The 16,932-nt window shown below is 44.4% G+C and overlaps 1 protein-coding gene across 1 annotated transcript in view; it reads left to right on the top strand.

The window, feature by feature from the left end:
- The window catches only part of LOC117518136 (inactive N-acetylated-alpha-linked acidic dipeptidase-like protein 2), a 656,634-nt gene that overhangs the window by 322,496 nt on the left and 317,206 nt on the right, over positions 1–16,932 (top strand). Inside the window, exons 11-12 of the mRNA XM_034179197.1 lie at positions 1,745–1,932; positions 3,761–3,889. Of these exons, the coding sequence (XP_034035088.1) occupies positions 1,745–1,932; positions 3,761–3,889 (317 nt within the window). The remainder of the gene's footprint in view (positions 1–1,744; positions 1,933–3,760; positions 3,890–16,932) is intronic.

Raw genomic sequence — 16,932 nt, 5'->3', positions numbered from 1 at the left:
TACAGACCCACCTATAAGGGTGTGAAAGTACTAAAACTTGCATGCTGAAACATAAGAGCCATGCTTGACACAGCTGACAGTCACCCAGAACATCAGTATCCTCTCACTGCACATGAGCTGTCCAGACTGAACATGGACATCGCTACCTTCAGCAAAGTCAGCTTTCTGGAGGATAGCAGCCTTCAAGAGCCGGATGCATCATCTACTGGTCAGGCAAACCAGTGACAGAGAGATGCATTTTAGCCATTGGCTTCATGGTCAGAAACTCCACTGCTTCAAAGCTTGAAAATCTACCAACAGGTCATTCTGACTGCATCATCTCAATGTGCCTCCCACTGAAAGACCAGCAATATGCTACACTTTTCAATGTGTACTCTCCAACTCTTCAGGCAAACCCTGCAGAAAAGGTCAGGTTCTACTCTTATTTTTGCAGTCTCCTGCTAGGTATCCCTGCAAACAACAAGGTTATAATCCTTGGTGACTGTAATACCAGAGTGTGCCAAGGTTCAGAAGCATGGAACTATCGAGGGATTTCTCTGCTCTCCATCACAGGAAAAATCCTCACAATGATACTTCCGAACAGACTAGTACCTACCATCACTGAAGACTAGCTCCCTGAGAGGCAGTGTTGATTCAGAGCCAATAGGTGATGTGGAATTTGTTCTCAGGCAGCTCCAAGAGAAGTGCCAGGAGCAAAACAAAGGACTGTATGTGATGTTTGTTGACCTGACAAAAGCATTCCATGCTGTGGGCAGGTAAAGAATGTGGCACATCATGGAACATCATGCCAAGATCAACAGGGAAATTGATAACAGACTGGAAAAGGGGAATAATGCATTTAGCAAACTTTACAAATGAGTGTGGAACAACAAGCACCTCAAAAAGGGCACCAAGATCAGTGTGTCCAGAGCTATTGTCCTTACCACACTTCCTTATGGCTCTGAGTCATGGGTTACCTACTGTTACCACCTACAACTCCTCGAGCGCTTCCACCAGCTTTGTCTCTGCACTATCCATTGGAGTGACTTAATCACCAGCGCTGACGTTCTCAAACAGGTGGAGGTCACCAGCATCATGGCCATATTGTTGAAGTCACAGCTACGGTGGGCAGGGCACATCTCCAGGATGGAGGACCATCACCTCCCAAAGATTATCCTCTATGGCAAGCTGTCCACTGGCTATCGTGACAAGGGGCACCAAAGAAGCGATACAAGGAGTATTTGAAGAAATCTCTAGGTGCTTGTCACATCAGCCATCACCAGTGGTCCACCGTAGCTGTGCACCATGATGCCTAATGTCACACCATCAACCATGCTGTCTCCTTGAAGAGTCCCACAAACCACCTTTAAGGGTAAAAGATGCAGGAGGGAGAACAAAGACACTTTGACAGTGAATCCTGACCAGACCTTCATCTGCAGGCACTGCAGGTGGACTTGTTTGTCCTGAATCGGCCTTGTCAACCACAAGCACACCTGCAGTTGACAGAGTCCACCACTTTCATAATCTTTGAACTGTTGTTACAGGTTATTGAAGCATTGAATAAACTCAGATAGTTCATAACAAATGCCTTCATAATCTCCATTTGCTAAGTAATGCTATGATTGCTTAATAATTATGTGTTGCTTGTTTGTACAGTAGATGAAAATATTTAATAAATATTGTGCTGGTAATATTTACTGCATACACCTCAGTAAATGTGAATACAGCATTTATTATTTGTTTCTTTTTGGTATGGCATTTTTAGATCGTTATGTGTTAGTTGGCAGTCGCCATGACAGCAACCAGGGAGGTGGGGCTTCAGCCATTATGAACCAGCTCATTGCAGTGATGACAGAGCAGACCAAACGAGGATGGGTGCCAGATCGCACCGTCGTGTTTTGTTCATGGGGAGGTTCAGCCCTGGGGAACATCGGCTCCTACGAGTGGGGAAAGGTACCACAGCTTATGATTTATTATGTGTCAGCTCCAGGCTAAGTACTGGTGGTTGTAGCATATGTTTAATAGATTTTAATGTGAAAACATGTTGCGTGTGAGCAGTGGTAATATACTGTAAAGTTCTGCTGAACATCCAAAATCTAGATAACTACTGTGCAAGAAACATATGTGTTAGTGCAAGTACAAATCTTGTGTTGGTTATAAGTTTTAAATATGGAATTTACAATAACTGCAGTCTCACTTTGTTCACTTGTGTTTATTATGTTCCAACGCCAGCGGGTGCAAATAAAGTGGAACTGTTCGAGTTTATGTATTCAGGCCCCAAATTTCACCTCATCGGATGTCTTTCTTTTGAAACAGATTGTAGAACAGTGTTATGAAACATGAGTGTTGGAGATTTCCTTCGTTGGTCAGTGTTTTGACTTTGCGATCACTAATTAGCAGAGCCAAGGAAAAATTCCCAAGTCATACTTTTTATCTATTCTTATATTCTGATTTAACATTTCCAATTTTGTCCTATATTATCTGTGTTAATTAAATGCAGCTGTTGTTGTCAGTTAGTTCAGCTGCTCCCGTTATTGTTCAGGGTCGCCACAGCAGATACAGTCAGATCCGCATAGGTATTTGGCACAAGTTTTACGCCGGATGCCCTTCCTGACGCAACTCTAGTTTTACCCGGAGAAACACACACAGCCGTTGGTGTTCCAAAGCGGTCTTCCATCCAAGTACTAACCAGACACTGCACTGCTTAGCTTCTGAGATATGAAAGGATCAGGCTGACACAGAGCAGACCAGCTGCACTGTTAATTAAATGCAGCTAAGTATGTTAAACAAGTGAAACTGTGTGAATAGCTTTGACTCATTAAGTATTTCATCCAGGCTTTAACTTCCAAGGAAGATTTTAAAATGAAAATTGTCTTGCTCACAATGAGATTATTACCAAAGAATTCATGAAGTGTAAAACAAGTTTTTATCTACCTTTTACTTGTTCACGTGTTTAAAGTTGACCATTGTTTACCATTTTGTTGGCCTGACATGACTTGTTAGAAATCTCTGTGACATGTTACACAAATTTACCTCAGGTTATGAAAAGGAACACTCCCCAACAGATCCACTGTTATTTTATTCACAAGATAGTGCAGTACAGTAAAAGAATCAGTCTGTTGCCTTTCTCAGTCTGACCACATTCTTCTGTTCCATTTTATCAGCCCTCTAACAAGCAAAATGGAAGGTGAAGTTCAGTGATCTCAGGCTTGTTCTATAAACGGCCAAGAGGTTGCATGCTTGTTTTGCTCCAGATCACATGAACTTATTTCACGGATAAACTCCTGCCTTCAAAACCTTTGTTGTGATTAGTTGAGTTGACTAAATCAAGTTTTTAAATGACATTCTTGGCCATACGATAGGCAAAGTGTTTTGGGGTAATTTTTGACTTTTTCGAGTTTTGACTCCCGTATTTGTAATATCATAGAAAAGTCTGTCATATCTTTCATCTTAGTAAAACTGAACATTCTGTGATGCTGAAAACTCATCTTTACCATCATTTTTGGCACACTAGAAAACTGCAAGGTACTTTTTTAATGAACTACCAAAGAACACTTCAGAAAAACTGACAGCTCTGGTACTGAGTTATTGAACAAAAATGAAGCCACAATATATTGAATTTAGGAGAACTGCATTGGTGTCTACTGTGTTTTCTAGCTGATTTTTAAAGTATCACAGTGGATTTAAAGACCATGGTGATATTAAAAGACAAGGGTGAAAATAATGATTGTGCATTGAGTGCAGTATGTACCGTAATGATGTGTATGCGTGTTCCTTCCAGGATAACAGTGTTGTACTGCAGAGCAGTGCTGTGGCCTACGTCAGCCTGAATTCTCCAGTTCGGGGGACAGAGACTCTCACCGCTACAGCTTCCCCGACGCTCCTGCAACTCACCTCAGATATACAACGGGTAAGGAACACAATTACTTTTGGTGCTGCTAGTGCCATGACTTATAGCAACTGTAAACACAAAGGCTGCTGCCAGAAAGGAATTTTCCTGATTAGTAAAAAGGTTATAACTGCTACAAATACATAAAAAAAATGGAGATATACAGTGTAGCTAGCAATATGACAAGTCCAAATCCAATATGGCAAGACTAGTTTTGTCAAGGTTTAACAAGTAGTAACAACTACTACTTTTATTATTTTAAAAAATCTCTATTCCACAAGAACACTGGAGGAGGTTTTAGTCCCCCCCAATCTGGCGGCGGTGCCAGCCGAATACCACGTCGAATATACGTCTTCAGCAAGGATCTGGCACTCACGCTGCCCCCACACCGTCCGTACGATTGTGCCATTGATTTGATACCGGGCGCTGAGTACCCGTCCAGCAGGCTGTACAACCTCTCACATCCGGAACGCGAATCAATGGAGACCTACATCCGGGACTCGTTAGCTGCCGGGTTGATCCGGAACTCCACCTCCCCGATGGGTGCTGGTTTCTTTTTTGTGGGCAAGAAGGACGGCAGACTCCGTCCATGCATTGATTACAGAGGGCTGAACGAGATCACAGTTCGCAACCGATACCCGTTACCTCTGTTGGATTCAGTGTTCACGCCCTTGCATGGAGCCGAAATTTTCACAAAATTGGATCTTAGGAATGCTTATCACCTGGTTCGGATCCGGGAGGGAGACGAGTGGAAGACGGCATTTAACATCCCGTTAGGTCACTTTGAGTACCTGGTCATGCCGTTCGGCCTCACCAATGCGCCCGCGACATTCCAAGCATTGGTTAATGACGTCTTGCGGGACTTCCTGCATCGGTTTGTCTTCGTATATCTAGACGATATACTCATCTTTTCTCCGGATCCTGAGACCCATGTCAAGCATGTACGTCAGGTCCTACAGCGGTTGTTGGAGAACTGGCTGTTTGTGAAGGGCGAGAAGTGTGAGTTCCACCGCACTTCTTTGTCCTTCCCGGGGTTCATAATCTCCTCCAACTCCGTCGCCCCTGAGCCGGCCAAGGTTGCGGCGGTGAGAGATTGGCCCCAACCAACAAACCGTAGGAAACTGCAACAGTTCCTCGGTTTTGCAAATTTCTACCGGAGGTTCATCAAGGGCTACAGTCAGGTAGTTAGCCCCCTGACAGCCCTGACCTCCACAAAAGTCCCCTTCACCTGGTCGGATCGGTGCGAAGCCGCGTTTAGGGAGTTGAAACGCCGGTTCTCGACTGCACCGGTTCTGGTGCAGCCCGATCCCAATCGCCAGTTTGTAGTTGAAGTGAACGCCTCTGACTCAGGGATAGGAGCCGTGCTATCCCAGAGCGGGGAGTCCGACAAGGTTCTCCATCCATGTGCCTACTTTTCCCGCAGGTTGACCCCGGCTGAAAGGAACTATGACGTCGGCAATCGGGAACTTCTTGCGGTGAAGGAGGCTCTTGAGGAATGGAAACACCTGTTGGAGGGAGCATCGGTACCATTTACGGTTTTCACGGACCATCGGAACCTGGAGTACATTCGGACCGCCAGGCGTCTGAACCCCAGGCAAGCCCGCTGGACACTGTTCTTCGGGCGTTTTGACTTTCGGATCACCTACCGCCCCGGGATGAAAAACCAACGATCTGACGCCCTGTCCCGGGTGCATGAAGAGGAGGTCAAGACCGAGCTGTCAGACCCGACTGAAACCATCATCCCCGAGTCCACTGTCGTGGCCACCCTCACCTGGGACGTGGAGAAGACCGTCCGGGAGGCCCTGACATGGAGCCCGGACCCGGAGACAGGTCCGAAGGACAAATTGTACGTCCCACCAGAGGCCAGGGCTGCGGTCCTAGACTTCTGTCACGGTCCCAAGCTCTCTTGTCATCCAGGGGTGCGAAGGACCGTGGCAGTGGTCCGGCAGCGCTTCTTCTGGTGGGTGTCTATGGAAGCCGACATCCGGGAGTATGTCCAGGCCTGCACCACCTGTGCCAGGGGCAAAGCCGACCACCACAAGGCCCAAGGCCTCCTCCAGCCTCTGCCCGTGCCTCATCACCCCTGGTCTCACATCGGCCTGGACTTTGTCACGGGCCTCCCATCGTCCCAGGGCATGACTACCATCCTCACGATAGTGGACCGGTTCTCCAAGGCGGCCCACTTCGTGGCCCTCCTGAAGCTCCCGACGGCCCAGGAGACTGCAGACCTCCTGGTCCACCATGTCGTGCGTCTGCATGGGATTCCATCGGACATTGTCTCGGATCGTGGTCCTCAGTTTTCCTCCCAGGTTTGGAGGAGCTTCTGCAGGGAACTGGGGGCCACCGTAAGTCTCTTGTCCGGGTACCATCCCCAGATAAATGGGCAGGCAGAGCGGACGAATCAGGAACTGGAGCAGGCCCTCCGCTGCGTGACCTCTGTGCACCCGACGGCCTGGAGTGACCATCTGGCCTGGATCAAGTACGCTCATAATAGCCAGGTATCATCAGCTACCGGCCTCTCCCCGTGTGAGGTGTGTTTGGGGTACCAGCCCCCATTCTTCCCGCTAGTGGAGGGAGAGGTCGGGGTGCCCTTGGTCCAGGCCCATCTGAGGAGGTGCCGTCGGGTGTGGCGTACCGCCCGCTCTGCCCTGCTCAAGGCCCGGACGAGGGCTAAGGCCCATGCAGACCGCCGGCGTGCCCCGGCCCCTACGTATCAGCCCGGGCAGGCGGTTTGGCTTTCCACGAAGGACATTCCACTACAGGTAGAATCCCAAAAACTAAAGGACAGGTTCATTGGACCATTTTCCATACTTAAAGTCCTCAGTCCGGCCGCAGTGAAGCTGGTAGCTTCAGCTTCACTGCGGATTCATCCAGTGTTCCATGTTTCACGAATCAAACCCTACCACACATCAACTCTCTGCACCCCCGGACCGGCGCCGCCTCCTGCCCGGATCATAGATGGAGAGCCTGCCTGGACCGTGCGCAGGCTCCTGGATGTCCGTCGAAAGGGCCGGGGGTTCCAGTATTTGGTGGACTGGGAGGGGTATGGACCCAAAGAATGCTCCTGGGTGAAGAGGAGCTTTATCCTGGACCCGGCCCTCCTGGCCGACTTCTACCGGCGGCACCCGGACAAGCCTGGTCGGGCGCCAGGAGGCGCCCGTTGAGGGGGGGGTCCTGTTGTGTGGGCCGCTGAAGAGGAGGTACTGCTGGCCCACCACCACCAGATGGCGCCCTGCTTGGAGTGCGGGTTTCAAGCACGAGAGGGCGCCGGAGCCACTGGGAGTGACAGCTGTCACTTATCATCAGCACCAGCTGTCACTCAGTCAGCTCATCACCATAAAGGCCGGACTGCGACTCCACCTCCTCGCCGAGAAATCAGCTACCTTGGAGGTAATTTCTCTGATGACTTACAACATTGAGTAATAATCTGAACTTCTTTGCAGCCGTTTTCCTGTGGTGTTTTCCTTATCTGTGGGATTGGCGTTTGGTGTGATCAGCGATGGCTTCGCTTCACACCCCAACCAGATAAGTGGTTAGACAGGAGCTGCACGAGTGTGTGACTGGAGGTGGAGGTGCTCCCTCCCAAAAGAACACAGACTGTGGGATTACTGAGTGTGTGTACTCACACTCACCTGTGCTGTTTCTGTTCTCTGCCAGCAGTACCAGGTCTGACAGCTGGAGACGGTGACCACCTGGGGACCCAGGACTTGGCGGCTCCGGTGTTCTTCAGATCCGTTGGCGGTGAGGGCCATGTGGGATCCGGCTTGGTTCTGGACGGGCGTCTCCTATCCTCAAGCCTGCCCACACGTCACCCAACGTGTAATTGACTATAGTCCCAAACTGATTGTTGTCTGTATTCCGTTGTGCACAATTTACAACATTAAATTGTTACTGTTTGGCTTATCCATTGCCCGTTCTTTTACGCCCCCTGTTGTGGGTCCGTGTACCTACACTTTCACAACACTTTGATGTGATTTGTTGATTAACTCAGTGATAATTTTACATCACTGTTCCTGTGTTTACAATATTCTAAACACATGTATAGGTAGATAGCTTGGAGTGTTAAGTTCTGGCATTCACTGTCCCACATTGTCCCTGTTCAAACCCAGGAGTGTTTTGCAGACATAGCCAACCTTTTCAGGTATTGCCTTCTTAAGTTTCACAATCTCTTGATACTTTTTCCTTTATTGTCACTGTCACTTTAAATTTTTCATCATTGTCCGTGTCTCCTTTCCTTCCTGCACCTCTACTGCATTATTCTATTTTTGTTTTTCCACAGTTCCCTGCAGCGCTCTCTCCCCTCCCGTTGTTTACACCACTTCTTAAGCTGTCTTTATATCAGCACAACTTCTGTACCTCCCCAAACTCATTTTCATTATTAAAATGCCTCTCTAATGCTCATTTTATTTTTCTCTCTGCCTCACAAATATCACACACACACAAACACACACACACGCGCATATATATATATATATATATATATATATATATATATATATATATATATATATACACACAAGGTCTGTTAGAAAAGTATCGGACCTTTGGCTGGGAAAAAAAAACTGGCATTCCTGGAGCATTGAAAACCTAATCACCCTCAAAGTAGTCTCCTTGGGACGCCACACACTTCTCCCAGTGGTGCCGCCACTGTTGGAAGCATTCCGAAAAAGCCTCTTTTGAAATGGAGTTCAGCTCCGCTGTCGTTGCAGCCATAATGTCCTCTTTTGTCTCAAATCTCGTTTCTTTCAATGGCATCTTAAGTTTGGGGAACAGCCAAAAGTCGCAAGGGGCCATATCAGGAGAGTAAGGAGCCTGTTGAACCACCGGAGTCTGTTGTTTGGTCAAAAAAGTCTGAATTAAGTGCAAGGAATGTGCTGGAGCATTGTCGTGGTGGAAGCGCCAATTTCCTGTGGCCCACAACTCCGGTCTCTTGCACCACACAGCATTACGTAGGCGACGGAGGACATCCCTGTAGTACTCCTTGGTAATTGTTTGCCCCTGTGGTGTGTACTCGTGGTCAAAGAAGTCAAAGAAAACAGTCAGCATCACCTTAACCTTGCTGCGCACTTGGCAAGCCTTCTTTGGTCTTGGTGATGTGGAATGTTTCCACTGTGACGACTGGAATTTGGTTTCCGGGTCGTAGCCATACACCCAGGACTCATCACCAGTGATTATGGTGTCCATGAAGTTGGATTCACTCTTTATGGAGTCCAGCATGTCCTGTGAGACTTCAACATGAAGTTGCTTTTGCTCTGCTGTCAGCAACTTTGGCACAAATGTAGCCGCAACTCTTTTCATGCCAAATCTTCTGTCACAATGGAATGTGCCGAAAAAGTGCTGATGTCCACCTCTTCTGCAATTTCTCGGATAGTCACACGACGGTCCCTATTCACCACAGCGTTCACTTTGGAAATGATCTCGTCATTTTGGCATGTTGATGGCCGACCGGAGCGCGGCTTGCTCTCCACCATTACACGGCCATCTTTAAACCGGTTGTACCACTCCTTAATCCGTGTGATGCTCATTGCATCAACCTGACTGTCGCCCAGTTTCTGGCAAAATTTGATGCAGTAGCGCTGCTCCAATCGTTTCGTCATTTTTCTTGTAACAAAAATCCACCCAGCGCGCTCCACATGTCCTCACACAAAGGCTGCTTACTAGGAAATGACGCAATCGACAGATTCTCGCATGCGCACGAAGGTTCAAGGTTTGCTTACGCAAGCACACATGATTCAAATCCATCAGGTTTTTGAAAAAATAAAAAGGTCTGATACTTTTCTAACAGACCTCGTATGTGTGTGTGTGTGAATCATGTATCAATTAGTCATCTATCCTCAGGGAAGATTAATGTTTATGTGAAGTAACAAACAGATTCAGAAGGTTATAAGTGCCAGTGTCATCCTATTTTATTCCCTTCACTCACATAAGGCAGCTAATTAGTGTGATTGGCCCCGTCTCAAGCTTAAATATGGTATTTGGTTCTAATGAAGTAGAGCCAACAGTGATAGAACATAGGAAAGACGAAAGAGAGACAGCTGATGATTAAAAATCAATAAATGTTAACAATTGCTGCTTGAATTTCAGCTGCTCCTATTTTGTACAGGGTCACCGTAGCAGATACAGCACAGATCCATTTAGGAATTTGGCACAAGTTTAACTATGGATGCCCTTCCTGACACTACTCCAGTTTTACCCCTAAAAACAGGTACTGGTACAGCCACTGGTCTCCCTAATTTTTGCGACTTAGGACTCTGTCACACCTTGACGATTTATCCAGGGTATGCTGACAGCCCCATTTCCACTGAGTGGTCCGAGTCAGTACTGCATAGTATGGTGCAGGTCGGAACAGTTGACTCTGGCTTGGTTTGTGTTTGGCTGGCAGAAGACATATATATTCATGAGCACGTCATTGAGCATGCATACGCTGTCACGCAGCCTCTCCACTCCACATGGAGACCAAACATTATTTTATTGCATTTTTGTTTTGTTGGATAATGGGATTTATATTTTTATCATGTGCAGAATGCTGAAAAGTCAACTAATGTCTGTGGTAAACGGTGACATGAATGAATGAGGCACTATGACTCTTTCAACTTTTAAAACAAGTTAATTGTGTTGTTGTGGCACAATGTGCCGGTGTTCTCTGGTTCAGGCTGAGAAACACACAAAATACAGAGGGACTTCTTTTAAATCTTGCGTGTCTTCACCCACAACAAAGAATGAAAAATTTTTCAGATGTCATTTTCCATGTTTTATTCAGGCTGTGATGATGAATCTGACTGAAATGAACAGGTAAGATAAAACTTTATATATACCCCATGTGTAAATGGTTTTAATATTTGTAACAGTCTGAACTGTGCACATGACTGCAGTTTCCGTTATTAAGCCCATGCTGTAGGCAGAGCTGAGGACAACTATTTCTAGTTGGTATTGCTCAACCTCCCACCCAAGCTCAGGCTGCTTCCCCCGTACAGAGGTGATGTTCCACATTCCAAGAGCTAAGTACATAAATCAGTTGTCAGTCCGTGAGGGCATTTGTCACTGTCCATTGTCCCAAAAACAGTGCACCAGACCTGTTACACTCTACTTGCGGGTGATGAGCCCACATGAAGGTGACAGTGTTGTTTTGTCAGGCTGAGCCCAACTGATCCTCATGGTTGCAGACCCGGTCACCCAAACACTTGCCTGCTAGCTCCTCCCACAGTGCTGACTCCAGGCCTTACCACTCTCCTAATCTGGGTGAGGCAACTCCATCCCTATGTTTGTCCTATGTTTGACTTTTTTGAATTGCCCTTTTTCTATCTCCTCACCTGCATCCAATTTGCCAAGGGTGGCCTTACCAGGAGCTAATGCTCCAGACAATGCAGCTTCCAGGATCACTGGCACACACAAATCCCGCCACCCCATTAATGTGCCGATCCAGGGAGGTCATCTCACTCACTCACTCACTCACTCACTCACTCACTCACTCACTCACTCACTCACTCACTCACTCACTCACTCACTCACTCACTCACTCACTCACTTATTGTCAAATGCTTACTCTGATTAGGGGTCACGGGGGGCTGAAGCCTATCCCAACAGTGGGCATCTTGTTAATAGATGTTATTTGCATATTCAATTTAAGACAGCACTTGATGATTCTATCTCTAAAGTTGTGGTATTAAATTCTGACTCGTACTTTTTTGCATCACTTATCTGTTTTCCTTTAATTTCTCGCTCCTTGAGTAGTACTAACAGAATGTAACTTTAGATAGTTCTTTAGATTAGCCTATTAGATTTGGGCCATTGCAAACCCTGGTGCTGTGACAAATCCCCCTTGCAGCCTCTATATATAGCACTGCTATGTTTCTTATGGAGCATCTATGTGGTGTTGTGCAGAACATTTATGTTCTGAGTGAATATTTTGGTATGTTAATAAATCAATGGGTCACATGCATCATTACAGCTTGAACTACACAATGGTTTGTCCCAACTTTGTGTTTATTTGCATGCCCTTGTTGTCTTGTCTTCCCTCATCGTGCCTAATTTTCCATTCAGTGGCTGGTGTATCTCAGGCACAGTTTATCACTTTATTCATCACCTGAAGAGTCTGTGCCACACCAGGTATGCTCAACGCCTCCTAATATTTAGAAGCATGTCTAAGGATATCATTAATCATGTTTGCTCAACAGCTGTAATACATCCTACTTATCTGACTTCACTGGGACCTGTCTTCAAAATGGAGATGCTGCAGCACTGATAGTTTTGGAATGGGTGCTTGGGAACCAATTATAATACAAGTAGGATGTTTCTTATTATGGGGATTTAGACACAGAACAAGTAGTGTTAGACAGAGTGGGACGTTTAGATGGACAGAAAGGCTGGAGAAGGAGAAAGAATGGTGGAAAAGGGAAACAGGGGACCTTTGGTGTTGAGAAAAACACAAAACAAATGGAGAGAGTCATTTCCTTTAATTGTGTACAGCTTCAAAGACTTATGCGTGTCTAGAGTTCTGAGTATGGGTGGTTACTAGCAGGTACCTCATCTTGAAATCAAATGGTCTAGTGCACAACTTGTTGCTGGACTAAAAAGACTACCATGGCAAATCCTTTTTCCATGAACTCTCACAGAAAGGAGCTGTTGTGTTGTACCCATGAACTTGTGCGTGCGTGTGTGTGTGTGTGTGTGTGTGTGTGTGTGTGTGTGTGTGTGTGTGTGTGTGTGTGTGTGTGTGTGTGCGCGCGTGTGTGTATGTAGATGCACTGATTCTCATGTGCACTAGAAGAGTGTAGTAAGTGATGGCAGTGTAATTTCAATGCCTCCGAGCTCTGTGTTGGGAGCTAAGTTGTTAATTGTGTCTGCTACTGTTTGTCCCACACTCAATAGGCTTTTAATCATTGTGACAAGTTACTTACTGCATGTATTGTTCATGAGGACATTTCAACTCAGGAGAGCTGCTGATTAATTTAACTGAAACACTTGCAATTTACGCAGTCCGCATGACAAAATAAGAGCAATCTGGTATTTATGTCTGACTTTGCTTATTTGACTCTACATTGAAACATCACTGCCTGAACATAAAGTGAGTACTGATTATTCCATCCAGGATTGTTCCATCCAGGATGCAACCACTGAGCCTGAAGAGAAAGACAATACTTTTACAGGTTCAAGTTAAAACTTTGTGTCTTCTACCCTACACACACACACACACACACATATATATATATATATATATATATATATATATATATATATATATATACACACACACACACGCACACACAATTGTGCTCAAAAGTTTACATGCCCTGGCAGATTTCTCGTTACTTTGGCCATTTTCAGAGAATATGAATGATAACACAAAAAACTTCCTTTTCACTCATGGTTAGTGGTTGGGTGAAGCAATTTATTGTCAAACAACTGTGTTTACTCATTTTAAATCACAATGACAACAGAAACTACCCAAATAACCCTGATCAAACATTTACATACCCCTGTTCTTAATAACATGTATTGCCCCCTTTAACATCAATGATAGCTTGGAGTCTTTTGTGGTAGTTGTGGATGAGGCTCTCTGATGGTGATGTCCTGGACTTTACTTACATCAATTACGAAGAAATACAAACAGTATGGCACTCTATGATAAATCTGCATGAAGTAGACAGCTCTCAAAAACTCAGTGACTGTGCAAGCAGGAGAAGAGTGAGGAAAGCTACCAAGACACAGAAGAAGTTATAGACTTATGTGGCAGTGATTGGAGAAATTGTCCACAGTGCAAATTTTGTATTTTACATCACCACTGTTAGCTTCATAGTGGAGTACAACCCCTGGCAAAAATTATGGAATTACTTTTTTAGACCAAGCAGAGGAAAAAAATATGGAATCACTCAATTCTGAGGAAACAATTATGGAATCACCCTGTAAATTTTCATCCCCCAAATTAACACCTGCATCATATCAGATCTGCTCGTTAGTCTGCATCTAAAAGGAGTGAACACACCTTGGAGAGCTGTTGCACCAAGTGGACTGACATGAATCATGGCTCCAACACGAGAGATGTCAATTGAAACAAAGGAGAGGATTATCAAAAAAGAGAGTAAATCATCACGCAATGTTGCAAAAGATGTTGGTTGTTCACAGTCAGCTGTGTCTAAACTCTGGACCAAATACAAACAACATGGGAAGGTTGTTAAAGGCAAACATACTGGTAGACCAAGGAAGACAAAGCGTCAAGACAGAAAACTTAAAGCAATATGTCTCAAAAATCGAAAAATGTACAACAAAACAAATGAGGAACGAATGGGAGGAAACTGGAGTCAACGTCTGTGACCGAACTGTAAGAAACCGCCTAAAGGAAATGGGATTTACATACAGAAAAGCTAAACGAAAGGCATCATTAACACCTAAACAGAAAAAAACAAGGTTACAATGGGCTAAGGAAAAGCAATTGTGGACTGTGGATGACTGGATGAAAGTCATATTCAGTGATGAATCTCGAATCTGCATTGGGCAAGGTGATGATGCTGGAACTTTTGTTTGGTGCCTTTCCAATGAGATTTATAAAGATGACTGCCTGAAGAGAACATGTAAATTTCCACAGTCATTGATGATATGGGGCTGCATGTCAGGTAAAGGCACTGGGGAGATGGCTGTCATTACATCATCAATAAATGCACAAGTTTATGTTGATATTTTGGACAATTGAAAGGATGTTTGGGGATGATGAAATCATTTTTCAAGATGATAATGCATCATGCCATAGAGCAAAAACTGCAAAACCTTCCTTGCAAAAAGACACATAGGGTCAACGTCATGGCATAGGGTCAATGTCAATGAGCAGATCTGATTTGATGCAGGTGTTAATTTGGGGGATGAAAATTTACAGGGTGATTCCATAATTGTTTCCTCAGAATTGAGTGATTCCATATTTTTTTCCTCTGCTTGGTCTAAAAAAGTAACCGTTACTGACTGCCACAATCTTTTTTTCTTGATTTCTTATAGTGTTTCTTAAAGCCAGAAAGTTGCCATTTGAAATGACTTTAGTTTTGTGTCATGTCTGTGATCTGCTTTTTTTCTACAAAATTAAACAACTGAATGAACATCCTCTGAGGCCGGTGATTCCATAATTTTTGCCAGGGGTTGTAGAGTGGAGAAGGATATTCTTTCACCAAAACAGATCAAATATTGGCTTGAATTTCAGATGTATCTTCTGGCAATTTGTAGCTGAACTTTCAGGTGTTTTTTTTTATTTTTTTAAGAAAATCCTCCTCTATACCATTTCATCATGAAGCGTATAAGTGGTGATACAAAATCTCTAATCACTTCTCTGGGCTCACAGCCTTTCTCACTCTCTCTATCTGGTCTCTGGCTCCCTGTGGTTTCCTCTTTGTTCATTATCCTCCCACAGATGCTTTGAACAGCTAATTTGCCACAGTTGATCTCTTTTCATATTCTTTTGGTGCTTTCCTGTGTTCCTGATTTTTGCTTGCTATTTTGGATTGATTGTATGGCATGAAAATGTTCTCATTGAAATGTATGTTTTTGGATAACCCTCGGGCACCTCCCTGTGAAAGATTATTACCTGTTGGACTGATCTCCTGTGTTTTTGACTTTAGACTAATTCAGAATAAAAAACTCTGGATTATAATCATCTGGACCCATTTTTGGCATAAGTTATAGTCCAAGACTCACTATACTAGTAGTTTAAATTTAGCATCAGACTAAAATATAACTGCACTAAAGTCATAGACAAAAATTATGTGTTGACTAGTGATCACACAAATAGCCAGAATATTGTTGTCGATAGCTGTAAACACATTACCTGAGGCCAAAATATGGCCATCGGGTATTGTGAAGGCCTTGCATCATCAAACTTTTTCTACCAGAAACAGTCATAACATGTCATTATCTGTTCTTGAAAAATAGCTCTGCATATTATAAATTTTACACCAGGTGTATTTCAGTTGTCATATAAATGTTCAAATCTGAATGTATTTTATATGTGTTGTGTGACATTCACTAAGAAATTGTTCATTTGCACTCAGAGTGCACGCTGCCTGGGAAAATAATAGCTAATATTTTAATTCAATTATGACACCGTAACAGGCTTTCAAACATGATGGATAGGATAATAAAGACCCAACTTCAGAATTAAACTGTAAATGGTAAATATGAGCACCAGCCACATTAGGGAAAAAGCAAGAATTTCTAATTTATGCTTTCCCACATAAAGTCAGGAGCAAGAAAGCTCACAATGAATTACCAAAATGGCTCTCTGACTCTGAGTTCACAGCTGCACAGCTATCAGACAGAGTTTGACAGCACACTTGGCATAATATTTGAAATAGCACGCTGTCTCCAGTATGTTTGAATTACCACGATTCTTGTATTGTTAAGAAAAAAAAAACATTTTTGACTGATGTCAGCTCCATGAATCTGCATAATCATGAGATGCTGATCATCCGCAGACGGTATTTATGCGACTGCCAGCGTGGCCATTCCATCACAATTTCATATCACAGCGACAGAGTATAAGTAGGGGGACACATGTGAAAATGTGTGTTCGGTGAAGAATGAGTGCTGTCATTAAGTATGGCTGTGGCATTCATCAGCAGCCACAGTGTGATGCATTCGTCCAGAAGCAGGTTGTTGCTTGCCTGATGTGCAGGCTGCTCTGAAAAGGAAGAAAAAGCTTGCTGTTTCTGATAGAGGGAAGCAGGTGCAGCTTCATACCAGGAGCATTCTCCAGATTCATTTCTACTTAATAAATAGTCTCTAAATGAATTAAAGACAGATTACGCCCTTATTTGTGTATAACCTATGGTCTTAGAATGAACATAATTGCTCTTTGCTGGGATTAATCAATCCATATTCCCGAAGTGCACTGTTTCTCTGAGGGCAATGTTCTGCCTGGCTGACTTTAACCCTCTTGGTGATTATTTAATCAGTTACATTAAATAAATAGCACAAGCTTATTTTTAAATTCTGGTAAGAAATGCTTTGCGTTAGTATACCGACATGAATGCAGCCACACCATTGTGTGTTGTGAAGAGTGACACACATTTTGTGATTTTTGCCTCTGT

The sequence above is a fragment of the Thalassophryne amazonica genome, chromosome 10 (genome assembly GCF_902500255.1).
Source record: "Thalassophryne amazonica chromosome 10, fThaAma1.1, whole genome shotgun sequence".
Lineage (NCBI taxonomy): Eukaryota > Metazoa > Chordata > Actinopteri > Batrachoidiformes > Batrachoididae > Thalassophryne > Thalassophryne amazonica.
The sequence above is the reverse complement of the archived record's forward strand: the minus strand, read 5'-3'. Positions and strand labels throughout refer to the sequence as shown.